This window comes from Oncorhynchus clarkii, chromosome 3 (genome assembly GCF_045791955.1).
Source record: "Oncorhynchus clarkii lewisi isolate Uvic-CL-2024 chromosome 3, UVic_Ocla_1.0, whole genome shotgun sequence".
In the NCBI taxonomy this organism is placed as follows: domain Eukaryota; kingdom Metazoa; phylum Chordata; class Actinopteri; order Salmoniformes; family Salmonidae; genus Oncorhynchus; species Oncorhynchus clarkii.
In genome coordinates, this window is record NC_092149.1 from 5583219 (window position 1) to 5597410 (window position 14192).

The 14192-nt window shown below is 43.1% G+C and overlaps 1 protein-coding gene across 1 annotated transcript in view; it reads left to right on the forward strand.

Moving 5' to 3' along the window:
- LOC139386938 (histone-lysine N-methyltransferase SETD2-like) overlaps window positions 1-2587 on the forward strand; it is a 46881-nt gene extending 44294 nt beyond the window's left edge. Inside the window, exons 22-23 of the mRNA XM_071132839.1 lie at window positions 72-173; window positions 1158-2587. Coding sequence (XP_070988940.1) covers window positions 72-173; window positions 1158-1319 — 264 coding nt within the window. The 3' untranslated portion in view covers window positions 1320-2587. The remainder of the gene's footprint in view (window positions 1-71; window positions 174-1157) is intronic.
- Window positions 2588-14192: the final 11605 nt, after the last annotated feature.

The window sequence follows — 14192 nt, forward strand, 5'->3', positions numbered from 1 at the left end:
TGTTAAATGACTGAAATGTAATGAATGTCATCTCTACACGATCGATTTGACCTCCTATTTCCTGTGTTTAGATGTCACAGTTCATTGTGACCTGCTTGAATCCGTTCCGGAAACCAGACTGCAAACTGGGACGCATTGTCAACACCGAGGATTTCAAACACCTTGCCAGAAAGGTAGGGGGGAGGGTGGGGGGGGGGTTGTGTGTGGAAAGCAATCATTTGGATATTTGTATTTTATTGTCTCAAACCATCCAAAACATGAACCTCTCCCAACAGTCAGAGTATTGAATTAAAGTCCTGGATAGCAATTAACTTGAAAGGATAAAGGTTTTCCCCTTCACATCTCACTAAAGCTCTTCCCCCAGACCAGAACTAAACGCCTGAACCTTCAGCTCCCACTGCTTCTGCTTGTATCCCAAATGGCACCCTATTCCAAAGTAGTGCACTATGTATTGAAAATGGTGCCATTTGGGACATACTCTCTCTCTCTCTCTCAGTGCTCAGCCAGCATTCTTTTTTTCAAAGGGCATAAAGCTCTGTTTTTTCCCCCTCAAGTAGTTTTGAGTGTTTCTCTGGGTTGACAACCACAACTCGGTGGGGACTTGTTTAAATGGAGTGCCATTTGGACACACTACTACTCTTGAGCACATGGTCACAATAAACAAAAGAGAGGCCAAGTAAACTGGCTCACATTTTGATTTAATACCGTGCAGAACAAACCCTTAAAGCAGAACCTCTTAACTAGAGCGCTAGCTAAAGTTTTGGATTGACTCGTTTTATATAGAAAGCTGCGATTTTGGGGGACGCAGCCCTGACATTTGACTGTCTACATTTTTAGGAGGAGAACAAAGCTCATGAAATGGATCAGTCAGAATGAAAGCCTCATCTCTTCACAGTGTGACCTAACCTCCATTCTTCCTTTTGCTGGAACTAGTTTCAGTTTTGTTGTTGCAGGGTTGTAAAATTCCCATAACTTTCCAGGTTTTCCAGAAATCATGTTTGGAAGATTAATGGAATCAGGACGGAATTAGCAGAAGATCCTGAATCCTCAAACCAGGATTCTAGAAAACTTGGGAATTATGGGAAAGTTACCCATTACCGATGTTGTTGTCAGGAGAAACATCTGACTTCCTTGTCTCCCCCTTTCTATTCCTCCAGCTAACTCACGGCGTGATGAACAAGGAGCTGAAGTCCTGTAAGAACCCAGAGGACCTGGAGTGCAACGAGAACGTCAAGCACAAGACCAAGGAGTACATCAAGAAATACATGCAGAAGTTCGACAACATCTACCGGCCCAAAGAGGACACTGAGCTGGACTAACACTGCGTCTGACTGGAGGAACAGAACGGGGATCAAGACTTGAAAATATGATTAGGCTACAGTTGTTTGGGGCCCACAAACGGTGAAAGGAGACCCACTGAAACCCAGATTAAAGTCAAGTCACGCTGGGAAACTGAACTGTGGAGGTGGGATCACTCCAGACACATATTTATGTTGACTAAGACGGTGTCTTAAACTGATGCCTTGAAGGCTTGCCGCCGGGCCCACTGACTAATGGGAGGGGACTAGTGGGAGGGGGGCGAGAATCATGGCGAGGAGGGAGGTGTCTCCCAAAGGGCGGAGGATCCAGGTGAAGTGTCCACAGAGAAGTGTGCGACACCTAAGCTGCGTCTCAACTAGCACCCTATTCTCTGTGCCCTAAGTAGGGAATAGGGTGCTGTTTGGCACTCAGACCCAGAGAGGGGTGCTACATTGACCTATAGTGTCACTATCATGTTAGCTTTCTACATTTTTTTTCCAGTTTAACTTTCTTACCTAACTAACAATGTTTTCAAATCTTATCTACATATTCTCTCTAGAACTCTTCCTCCCCTGTCTGAAAAGGATTCATGAAAGAGTCAGACATACCACCATTTTAAATTGCTCGTCAATGTTTTTCCACTGTTGGGATGTTGCTGAATGAAGTCCAGCAGTGGCAATTAACTGGTCAAAATGGATCCGTGTAAAGAAAGACAAAATCGCTGTTTGTCCATATGACTGGCTTTCCCCTGGTGCGCCCGCACGCCACACCCCCAAGCCAGCTATTGACTCGACTAGGGTATCTGGTGCCCTCCCTGCCTTCAGACCACAATCCTCCGGCGCCTCTGTTGTTATATGAATGCTTGATGGAGGCTGGGTTCTGTTCGGATGGAGGCTGGGTTCGGTCCGGATGGAGGCTGGGTTCGGTCCGGATGGAGGCTGGGTTCTGTTCGGATGGAGGCTGGGTTCGGTCCGGATGGAGGCTGGGTTCGGTCCGGATGGAGGCTGGGTTCGGTCCGGGTGGAGGCTGGGTTCGGTCCGGGTGGAGGCTGGGTTCGGTCCGGGTGGAGGCTGGGTTCGGTTCTATCGTGCTGACTGGTGTACTTATGGGAATTCCTCCATGGCTGCTTACCAAATAGCACCCTATTTCCTAAAAAGAGCACTACTTTAGACCAGGGCCTATAGGGGAATCCCAGAGTGCACTACTTTAGACGAGAGCTCTATGTAGGGAATAGTGTTCATTTGGGACGTAGTCCATGTTCCAATGCTCCCTCCCTGAGTAAATTTTTTTTTTAATACAAAAATTGAAGAATGAACTTTATTATGAAGCTTGTTCTCTTCAGTCCGCCTACTCGTCTGACTGTATCAAGTAGTGAGACGGACAGACAGACAGACAGACAGACGGACAGACAGACAGACAGACAGGACAGACAGACGGAGACGGACGGACGGACGGACGGACGGACGGACGGACGGACGGGACAGGACAGGACTTGGTGGTGAATAAGGAACAGCAGGGGACGGGGTTACTGATCAATGTTTTTGTCTTTAATTAACTTGTACTATGAAGTGAACAGGATTTGGATGCTATCAGACACATGATGCTTATGTGTCAGTCAGTCTGTCCCTCGTTCCGTTTCGACCCCCCTCCTCCACAATGGGGCGTGGTCATTTTAACTCTTTTTTTTACTATTATAATTCCTTTAGACGGGCATCAGAGGCGCCTGTGCTGTCGTCTTGTTGCTACACAAGCTGTTTTACTCCTTAGTCTCCGGGGTAACAAGGTTTGTGTCCTGTCGTCAGGGTTACCGGTTCATAGGCTTGGGGTTGTTAATCCTTTAGGTAACTCTCTCACCACCATTTGAATTGCATTAAAACCATGTTCAAACACACATGTATTATAGTGCTTTATATGTGAATATATTGAGAAATAGTTTGAGAATGTTTAGGTAAGCGGAGTCTTTGTGAAAGGATGGACTGTTGGTCCGTGATATAACCTGTCAATAGCCTGGTGTCAGTATACCAAACACAGGTGAATGAAGGGGGGGGGGGGGTTGAAGTGAGTACCCCTGTCTGCTCCAGCAGCTCAAATCAACACCCCCTTCCTCTGTAAGCTAAAGCCAGGATTCCACCGATTCACAGCCTCTTGTTTGAATTTTATTTTATTTTGGTGGTGGGGGTTGCAGCATTTTTCTGTTTTGTTTGTTTTGAGACTTTTATTTTTTTTTTTGTACAAAAAGAGTTTCACCCCAACTCTACTGTAAGTACTGTGCAAGCACATTGTCATGCTGAGTGTACAAACATTTTAAAAGAAAAATAAAGTTTTTGTAAAAATGTGTATTCCATTTTCAACTTGCACACTTTTGAAATATTCCTAGCGTTTACCCAGAACCAACTGAGAAGTTCCTCCACTACATGGTTAGACACCCAGTAGTGCACTGCATTCCACCCAATCCCCGTTTCACTGTGTACTTACCCCTTCAATACAGGGTGCACATGGAGGGACAGGCTGGCTACATCCCAAATGGCAGCCTGTTCCCTATTTAGTGCACTACTTTTGACAAGATGTAGATGCCCTGTTTACTGATTTGAACAAAAATATAAATGCAACAATTTCACATATTTTACTTAGTTACAGTTCATATAATGAAAACAATTCATTAGGTCGCTAATCTATGGCTTTCACGTGACTGGGAATACAGATATGCATCTGTTACAGTGGCGGTCTGTGCCTCTGAGGGAGCACTTTTTATTTTTCATGAGCGTGGCCTTATTTCTATTCCAGCATATTGGATGACTGTCATTCATATTCCATTCACCCAGTTCAATGTAACATCGATAGGTTTAGGCTACTACATGATACTGTAATGTTCCCTATACCCATCATGAGGTTGCTACAACCTAGCCAATGAATGAAAGTTTTCAACACAGGTCGAGATAAAAATGTAAGATGACAGTGACACATTCAATACAGCCTTGCACACTCTTGTCTGCATCTATCTGATCTAGGGTGTAATCATTAGTCCAACAGTTGCAAACGAGAATTAATATTGGGCAAATGCATGGAATTTGTATCCCTGTTTTGTTTGCTTTCGTTTAAGAAACGTTTTTCAACAGAAGAATACACCACTGATCACGCATAAACACAGTTCAGTGTTAGAGCAGCCACGTATTCCCTCTCAACCTTTTCCCTTCGTTTATGTGACCAGACGAAAAAAACTTTCTAAACCAGACCATGTCATAACCGCTATACACAGCCTACATTGTTGTCCTCCTATCAGCTAAAGTAATGTCCTAGTCAACAGCTAATATAACTAATGTGTTAGTAAACCCGCTACAATCATGTAGTAACGTTACACCAGCGGTCCAGGGGCAAAAACTTAATACAACTAAAAGTTTACCTTGACTTGGAATAGATCCAGTGTTGTGTTGGGTAGTCATAGCCAGCTAGCTAACATAGCATCCCTCTGTCATAGCCAGCTAGCTAACTTAGCATCCCTCTGTTATAGCCAGCTAGCTAACATAGCATCCCTCTGTTATAGCCAGCTAGCTAACATAGCATCCCTCTGTTATAGCCAGCTAGCTAACATAGCATCCCTCTGTTATAGCCAGCTAGGCAACATAGCATCCCTCTGTTATAGCCAGCTAGCTAACATAGCATCCCTCTGTTATAGCCAGCTAGCTACCATGGCATCCATCTGTCATAGCCAGCTAGCTAACATAGCATCCCTCTGTTTGAGCAGGGTGTTTCAATAGGCTAAACTAGCCAGCTGCATTTGCTAGCTAAGTAAGTGAAACTGAAAGTGAAAGAATGGCACTAGCGCTCTTGCTTCTCCTCCATTTTTGAAGAAATTAATTTGTTGACAACTGTTAAACTATTTTCTTTGTCTTTGAGTCAACTACTCACCACATTTTATGCACTGCAGTGCTAGCTAGCTCTAGATTAATTATCTGCTCCTTTTATTGGTTTGACATGTCAGTTCATGCTGCAAGATCTCTGATAGGTTGGAGGATGTCCTCTGAAAGTTGTCATAATTACTGTGTGAGTCCATGGAAGGGGGTGGGAACCAAGAGCCTTCAAGGTTTTGTATTGAAGTCAATGTACCAAGAAGTGGACGGAAGCTAGCTGTCCTCCGGCTACACCATGGTGCTACCCTACAGACTGCTGTTGAGACTACTGTAGACCTTCATTGCAAACAGTGTTTTAATCAATTGTTTGGTGACGTGAATATATTTAGTGTAGGTCTATCTAAAAAGGTCAACTTTTTCAATGTCTTAACATTTTTATTTTTATGAAATTTACTGAGGGTGGTCCTCATCTGAGGTGCCTCCACTGACACTGATCTGTTGGTCCCAGATACCATTTTTTTTTTAAAGATAGGGGCGTGGATCAGAAAACCAGTCAGTATCTGGTGTGACCACCATTTGCCTCATGCAGCACGACACATCTCCTTCGCATAGTGTATCAGGCTGTTGATTGTGGCCTGTGAAATGTTGTCCCACTCCTGTTCAATGGCTGTGCAAAGTTGCTGGATATTGGCGGGAACTGGAACATGCTGTCGTATACATCAATACAGAGCATCCCAAACATGCTCAATGGGTGACATGTCTGAGTATATAGAACATGAAAAAAATTGAAAATTTTCAGCATCCATGAATGGTGTTCAGATCCTTGCGACATGGGCCCATGCGTTAACATGCTGAAACATGGCACGACAATGGGCCTCATGATCTCGTCACGGTATCTCTACATTCAAATTGCCATCAATAAAATGCAATTGTGTTCGTTGTCCACAGCTTATGCCTGCTCGTACTATAACCCCACCGCCACCATGGGCCACTCTGTTCACAACAGCAAACCGCTCGCCTACACAACGCGTGGACATGTAGTCTGCGGTTGTTCTCTTAAACCACGGTTCACCACGTTGGAGGCAGTTTATGGTAGAGAAATTAACAATCTATTATTTGGCAACAGCTCTGGTGGACATTCCTGCAGTCAGCGTGCCAATTGCACGCTCTTTCAAAACTTGAGACATCTGTGACATTGTGATGTGTGACAAAACAGAACATTTTAGAGTGGCCTTTTATTGTCCCCAGCACAAGGTGCACCTGTGTAATGACAATGCTGTTTAATCCGCTTCTTGATATTCCACACTTGTCAGGTGGATGGATTATCTTGGCAAAGAGGAAGTGCTTACTATCAGGGATGTAAACAAATTTGTGCCAAAACATTTAGAGAAATTAGCTTTTTGTGCGTATGGAACATTTCTGGCAGAGAGCCTCTGACTTGCATCCCAAATGGCACCCTAAATTTCAAATGGGACCCATAGGGATCTGGACAAAAGAAGTGCACTATATAGGGTATCGGGTCCCCCCCTCACCTCCATCCCACTCTGAGTTAATGTGCATTCCGCAGCCCCATGCCTGTGTGCTCCAGACCACAGTTAAGCTGGAGTGTCTGGTGTCCATGACGACATAGAACGCTGCCTGCCCCGGGCCCTGCTAGAGAGAGACGCAGGCCTGCTCCCACTTAGAGCACAGAGTAAAGACAGAGAGAGAAATCATGGAACGCTGCCTGCCCCGGGCCCTGCTAGAGAGAGACGCAGGCCTGCTCCCACTTAGAGCACAGAGTAAAGGCAGAGAGAGAAATCATGAACAGATTTCAGCTGAGGACAGAGTGAGTAGAAGTCGTGGAGGAGGGGGTTGGGATGGAGGGGAGGGAGGGAGGGAGCAGGAATCTCAAGGAAAGGGAAAGCATATCTTAAAAAACAGGTTGGGTGAAGACTTATCTAATACTGTCTCTGTCCTAACCCCTTTAAATACCCTCCTAATACTGTCTCTGTCCTAACCCCTTTAAATACCCTCCTAATACTGTCTCTGTCACAACCCCTTTAAATACCCTCCTAATACTGTCTCTGTCCCAAACCCTTTAAATATCCTCCTAATACTGTATCTGTCCCAAACCCTTTAAATATCCTCCTAATACTGTCTCTGTCCCAACCCCTTTAAATACCCTCCTAATACTGTCTCTGTCACAACCCCTTTAAATACCCTCCTAAAACTGTCTCAAACCCTTTAAATACCCTCCTAATACTGTCTCTGTCCTTACCCCTTTATATACCCTCCTAATACTGTCTCTGTCACAACCCCTTTAGATACCCTCCTAATACTGTCTCTGTCCTAACCCCTTTAAATACCCTCCTAATACTGTCTCTGTCCTAACCCCTTTATATACCCTCCTAATACTGTCTCTGTCCTAACCCCTTTAAATACCCTCCTAATACTGTCTCAAACGCTTTAAATACCCTCCTAATACTGTCTCTGCCCCAACCCCTTTAAATACCCTCCTAATACTGTCTCTGTCCCAACCCCTTTAAATACCCTCCTAATACTGTCTCTGTCCTAACCCCTTTAAATACCCTCCTAATACTGTCTCTGTCACAACCCCTTTAAATACCCTCCTAATACTGTCTCTGTCCTAACCCCTTTAAATATCCTCCTAATACTGTCTCTGTCCCAAACCCTTTAAATACCCTCCTAATACTGTCTCTGTCACAACCCCTTTAAATACCCTCCTAATACTGTCTCTGCCACAACCCCTTTAAATACCCTCCTAATACTGTCTCTGTCCCAAACGCTTTAAATACCCTCCTAATACTGTCTCTGCCCCAACCCCTTTAAATACCCTCCTAATACTGTCTCTGTCCCAACCCCTTTAAATACCCTCCTAATACTGTCTCTGTCCTAACCCCTTTAAATACCCTCCTAATACTGTCTCTGTCACAACCCCTTTAAATACCCTCCTAATACTGTCTCTGCCACAACCCCTTTAAATACCCTCCTAATACTGTCTCTGTCCCAAACCCTTTAAATACCCTCCTAATACTGTCTCTGTCCTAACCCCTTTATATACCCTCCTAATACTGTCTCTGTCCTAACCCCTTTAAATACCCTCCTAATACTGTCTCAAACGCTTTAAATACCCTCCTAATACTGTCTCTGCCCCAACCCCTTTAAATACCCTCCTAAAACTGTCTCTGTCACAACCCCTTTAAATACCCTCCTAATACTGTCTCTGCCACAACCCCTTTAAATACCCTCCTAATACTGTCTCTGTCCCAACCCCTTTAAATACCCTCCTAATACTGTCTCTGTCACAACCCCTTTAAATACCCTCCTAATACTGTCTCTGTCCTAACCCCTTTAAATACCCTCCTAATACTGTCTCTGTCCTAACCCCTTTAAATACCCTCCTAATACTGTCTCTGTCCTAACCCCTTTAAATACCCTCCTAATACTGTCTCTGTCCTAACCCCTTTAAATACCCTCCTAATACTGTCTCTGTCCTAACCCCTTTAAATACCCTCCTAATACTGTCTCTGTCACAACCCCTTTAAATACCCTCCTAATACTGTCTCTGTCCTAACCCCTTTAAATACCCTCCTAATACTGTCTCTGTCCTAACCCCTTTAAATACCCTCCTAATACTGTCTCTGTCCTAACCCCTTTAAATACCCTCCTAATACTGTCTCTGTCCTAACCCCTTTAAATACCCTCCTAATACTGTCTCTGTCACAACCCCTTTAAATACCCTCCTAATACTGTCTCTGTCACAACCCCTTTAAATACCCTCCTAATACTGTCTCAAACGCTTTAAATACCCTCCTAATACTGTCTCTGTCCCAACCCCTTTAAATACCCTCCTAATACTGTCTCTGTCCTAACCCCTTTAAATACCCTCCTAATACTGTCTCTGTCACAACCCCTTTAAATACCCTCCTAATACTGTCTCAAACGCTTTAAATACCCTCCTAATACTGTCTCTGTCCCAACCCCTTTAAATACCCTCCTAATACTGTCTCTGTCCTAACCCCTTTAAATACCCTCCTAATACTGTCTCTGTCCTAACCCCTTTAAATACCCTCCTAATACTGTCTCAAACGCTTTAAATACCCTCCTAATACTGTCTCTGTCCCAACCCCTTTAAATACCCTCCTAATACTGTCTCTGTCCTAACCCCTTTAAATACCCTCCTAATACTGTCTCTGTCACAACCCCTTTAAATACCCTCCCAATACTGTCTCTGTCCTAACCCCTTTAAATACCCTCCTAATACTGTCTCTGTCCCAACCCCTTTAAATACCCTCCTAATACTGTCTCTGTCCTAACCCCTTTAAATACCCTCCTAATACTGTCTCTGTCCTAACCCCTTTAAATACCCTCCTAATACTGTCTCTGTCACAATCCCTTTAAATACCCTCCTAATACTGTATCTGTCCCAAACCCTTTAAATACCCTCCTAATACTGTCTCTGTCACAACCCCTTTAAATACCGTCCTAATACTGTCTCTTCCCCAAACCCTTTAAATACCCTCCTAATACTGTCTCTGCCCCAAACCCTTTAAATACCCTCCTAATACTGTCTCTGTCACAACCCCTTTAAATACCCTCCTAATACTGTCTCTGTCCTAACCCCTTTAAATACCCTCCTAATACTGTCTCTGTCCTAACCCCTTTAAATACCCTCCTAATACTGTCTCTGTCCTAACCCCTTTAAATACCCTCCTAATACTGTCTCTGTCCTAACCCCTTTAAATACCCTCCTAATACTGTCTCTGTCCTAACCCCTTTAAATACCCTCCTAATACTGTCTCTGTCACAATCCCTTTAAATACCCTCCTAATACTGTATCTGTCCCAAACCCTTTAAATACCCTCCTAATACTGTCTCTGTCACAACCCCTTTAAATACCCTCCTAATACTGTCTCTTCCCCAAACCCTTTAAATACCCTCCTAATACTGTCTCTGCCCCAAACCCTTTAAATACCCTCCTAATACTGTCTCTGTCACAACCCCTTTAAATACCCTCCCAATACTGTCTCTGTCCTAACCCCTTTTAATACACTCCCAATACTGTCTCTGTCCTAACCCCTTTAAATACCCTCCTAATACTGTCTCTGTCCCAACCCCTTTAAATACCCTCCTAATACTGTCTCTGTCCCAACCCCTTTAAATACCCTCCTAATACTGTCTCTGTCCCAACCCCTTTAAATACCCTCCTAATACTGTCTCTGTCCCAAACCCATTAAATACCCTCCTAATACTGTCTCTGTCACAACCCCTTTAAATACCCTCCTAATACTGTCTCTGTCCCAACCCCTTTAAATACCCTCCTAATACTGTCTCTGTCACAACCCCTTTAAATACCCTCCTACATCCAAACCTCTTAACTGTGTGACCCAACAAGTGGTTTAATTGAGGAGTATTTAATAAACCTGTTATTACGAGTTGTATTACGATTCAAGACCAACATGTAATAACTGTAAATTATTATCTCCATATGTGCCCTCTGATCATTCTGTGGAAAAACAAATTAGCTTATTCCTAGTATAGAATTATATTCCTCAGATTCAGTACTAATGGGGAGAGTTAAATGGAAGTCTCCTCAGATTCAGTACTATTGGGGAGAGTTAAATGGAAGTCTCCTCAGATTCAGTACTAATGAGGAGAGTTAAATGGAAGTCTCCTCAGATTCAGTACTAATGGGGAGAGTTAAATGGAAGTCTCCTCAGATTCAGTACTATTGGGGAGAGTTAAATGGAAGTCTCCTCAGATTCAGTACTAATGAGGAGAGTTAAATGGAAGTCTCCTCAGATTCAGTACTAATGGGGAGAGTTAAATGGAAGTCTCCTCAGATTCAGTACTAATGGGGAGAGTTAAATGGAAGTCTCCTCAGATTCAGTACTATTGGGGAGAGTTAAATGGAAGTCTCCTCAGATTCAGGACTAATGGGGAGAGTTAAATGGAAGTCTCCTCAGATTCAGTACTAATGGGGAGAGTTAAATGGAAGTCTCCTCAGATTCAGTACTAATGGGGAGAGTTAAATGGAAGTCTCCTCAGATTCAGTACTAATGGGGAGAGTTAAATGGAAGTCTCCTCAGATTCAGTACTAATGGGGAGAGTTAAATGGAAGTCTCCTCAGATTCAGGACTAATGGGGAGAGTTAAATGGAAGTCTCCTCAGATTCAGTACTAATGGGGAGAGTTAAATGGAAACCTCCTCAGATTCAGTACTAATGGGGAGAGTTAAATGGAAGTCTCCTCAGATTCAGTACTAATGGGGAGAGTTAAATAGAAGTCTCCTCAGATTCAGTACTAATGGGGAGAGTTAAATGGAAGTCTCCTCAGATTCAGGACTAATGGGGAGAGTTAAATGGAAGTCTCCTCAGATTCAGTACTAATGGGGAGAGTTAAATGGAAGTCTCCTCAGATTCAGGACTAATGGGGAGAGTTAAATGGAAGTCTCCTCAGATTCAGGACTAATGGGGAGAGTTAAATGGAAGTCTCCTCAGATTCAGTACTAATGGGGAGAGTTAAATGGAAGTCTCCTCAGATTCAGTACTATTGGGGAGAGTTAAATGGAAGTCTCCTCAGATTCAGTACTAATGGCGAGAGTTGAAGTTGGAAGTTTAAACTCAGTTTTTCACAATTCTTGACATTTAATCAGAGTAAAAATTCCTGTCTTATGTCAGTTAGGATCACCACTTTATTTTAAGAATGTGAAATGTCAGAATAATAGTAGCGAGAGATTTATTTCAGCTTTTATTTCTTTCATCACATTGCCAGTGGGTCAGAAGTTTACATACACTCAATTAGAATTTGGTAGCACTGCCTTTAAATTGTTTAACTTGGTTCAAACGTTTTTGGTAGCCTTTCACATGCGTCCCACAATAAGTTGGGTGAATTTTGGCCCCTTCCTCCTGACAGAGCTGGTGCAACTGAGTCAGGTTTGTAGGCCTCCTTGCTCGCACAGGCTTTTTCAGTTCTGCCCACAAATTTTCTATGGAATTGAGGTCAGGGCTTTGTGATGGCCGCTCCAAGACCTTGACTTTGTTGTCCTTAAGCCATTTTGCCACAACTTTGGAAGTATGCTTGGGGTCATTGTCCATTTGGAAGACTCATTTGCGACCAAACTTGAACTTCCTGACTGATGTCTTGAGATGTTGCTTCAATATATCCACATCATTTTCCTGCCTCATGATGCCATCTATTTTTTGAAGTGCACCAGTCCCTCCTGCAGCAAAGCACCCCCACAACATGATGCTGCCACCCCCGTGCTTCACGGTTGGGATGGTGTTCTCCGGCTTGCAAACATAACGATGGTCATTATGGCCAATCACACTATTTCTGTTTCATCAGACCAGAGGACATTTCTCAAAAAAGTACGATCTTTGTCCCCATGTGCAGTTGCAAACCGTAGAATGTTTTTTTATGGCGGTTTTGGAGCAGTGGCTTCTTCCTTGCTGAGCTGCCTTTCAGGTTATGTCGATATAGGACTCGTTTTACAGTGGATATAGATACTTTTGTACCTGTTTCCTCCAGCATCTTCACAAGTACCTGTTGTTCTGGGATTGATTTGCACTTTTCGCACCAAAGTACGTTCATCTCTAGGAGACAGAACGCGTCTCCTTCCTGAGCGGAATGATGGCTGCGTGGTCCCATAGTGTTTATACTTGCATACTATTGTTTGTGCAGATGAAAGTGGTACCTTCAGGCGTTTGGAAATTGCTCCCAAGGATGAACCAGACTTGTGGAGGTCTAAAAATATTTATCTGAGGTCTTGGCTGATTTCTTTAGATTTTCCCATGATGTCAAGCAAAGAGGCACTGAGTTTGAAGGTAGGCCTTGAAATACATCCACAGGTACTCCTCCAATTGACTCAAATGATGTCAGTTTGCCTATCAGAAGCTTCTAAAGCCATGACATCATTTTCTGGAATTTTCCAAGCTGTTTAAAGGCACAGTCAACTTAGTGTATGTAAACTTCTGACCCACTGGAATTGTGATACAATGAATTATAAGTAAAATAATCTGTCTGTAAACAATTGTTGGAAAAATTACTTGTGTCGTTTACAAAGTAGATGTCCAAACCGACTTGCCAAAACTATAGTTTGATAACAAGAAAGTTGTGGAGTGGTTGAAAAATGAGTTTTAATGACCCCAACCTAAGTGTATGTAAACTTCCGACTTCAACTGTAAATAGAAGTCTTCCATACTTTCCTCTGACATGACCACATACTTGTTTAATTTATGTTACAAGTCACACCCCTTGTTCAGTTAGGTGACTGAGACAAACAAAGACGGCCATTGATTATCTCCAGAATAAACTACCACAGAGCAGGTAGCTGCTTGCTGTTACGTCCGGGTAGGACAGAAACCACTGTACTTGTCAGAGCATGTAACACAACAAGCTCAGAGAGCACCGTTTGACTCTCTCTCACACCTTCAAAAGCATTTATTATATAAAACGACATCTTAGAAAAACACACACCATGACGTTAGAATATACACAAGAATAAGTGATTGATTGTTACATAACGATAATGTTCTGGATAGCCAGCCACACCAGCAACCATGATAGGAGACAGGCAGTGACTAAAAACGCAGATAGTGCATCACTGATTTGAGGCCTCCCAATGTCTTTAAGATGGAGTAGCTGAGAGAGAGAGAGAGAGAGTCATCATGCATCCTCAGTCAAAGATGTTTGCGATTGCCCCTTCACGCTTGAAAACCTTTCTAACACTATATTACAATGAATGTATGATCAAATATTTACAAAGGTCTTAAAATTCACGACTGATTGTTAATATGAACAGAATGCCTTTATTTCATGTAAAGAATATTCTACAGAGTATTTCATTCCCATGCCTGTTCAGTTAGTTACGGTCAGCTGTTGTGCATCCTCCTCACATTGCTACAAAACAAATCAGGAAAGAGAGTGGATCCTTCTGACATTGCTGCAAATAAATACCCATTCCTAGAACGCTTGGGCAGATTATACACAAGTATGGTAATATATATATATATACTGGCAGAATGGTGGATATACTGTACAT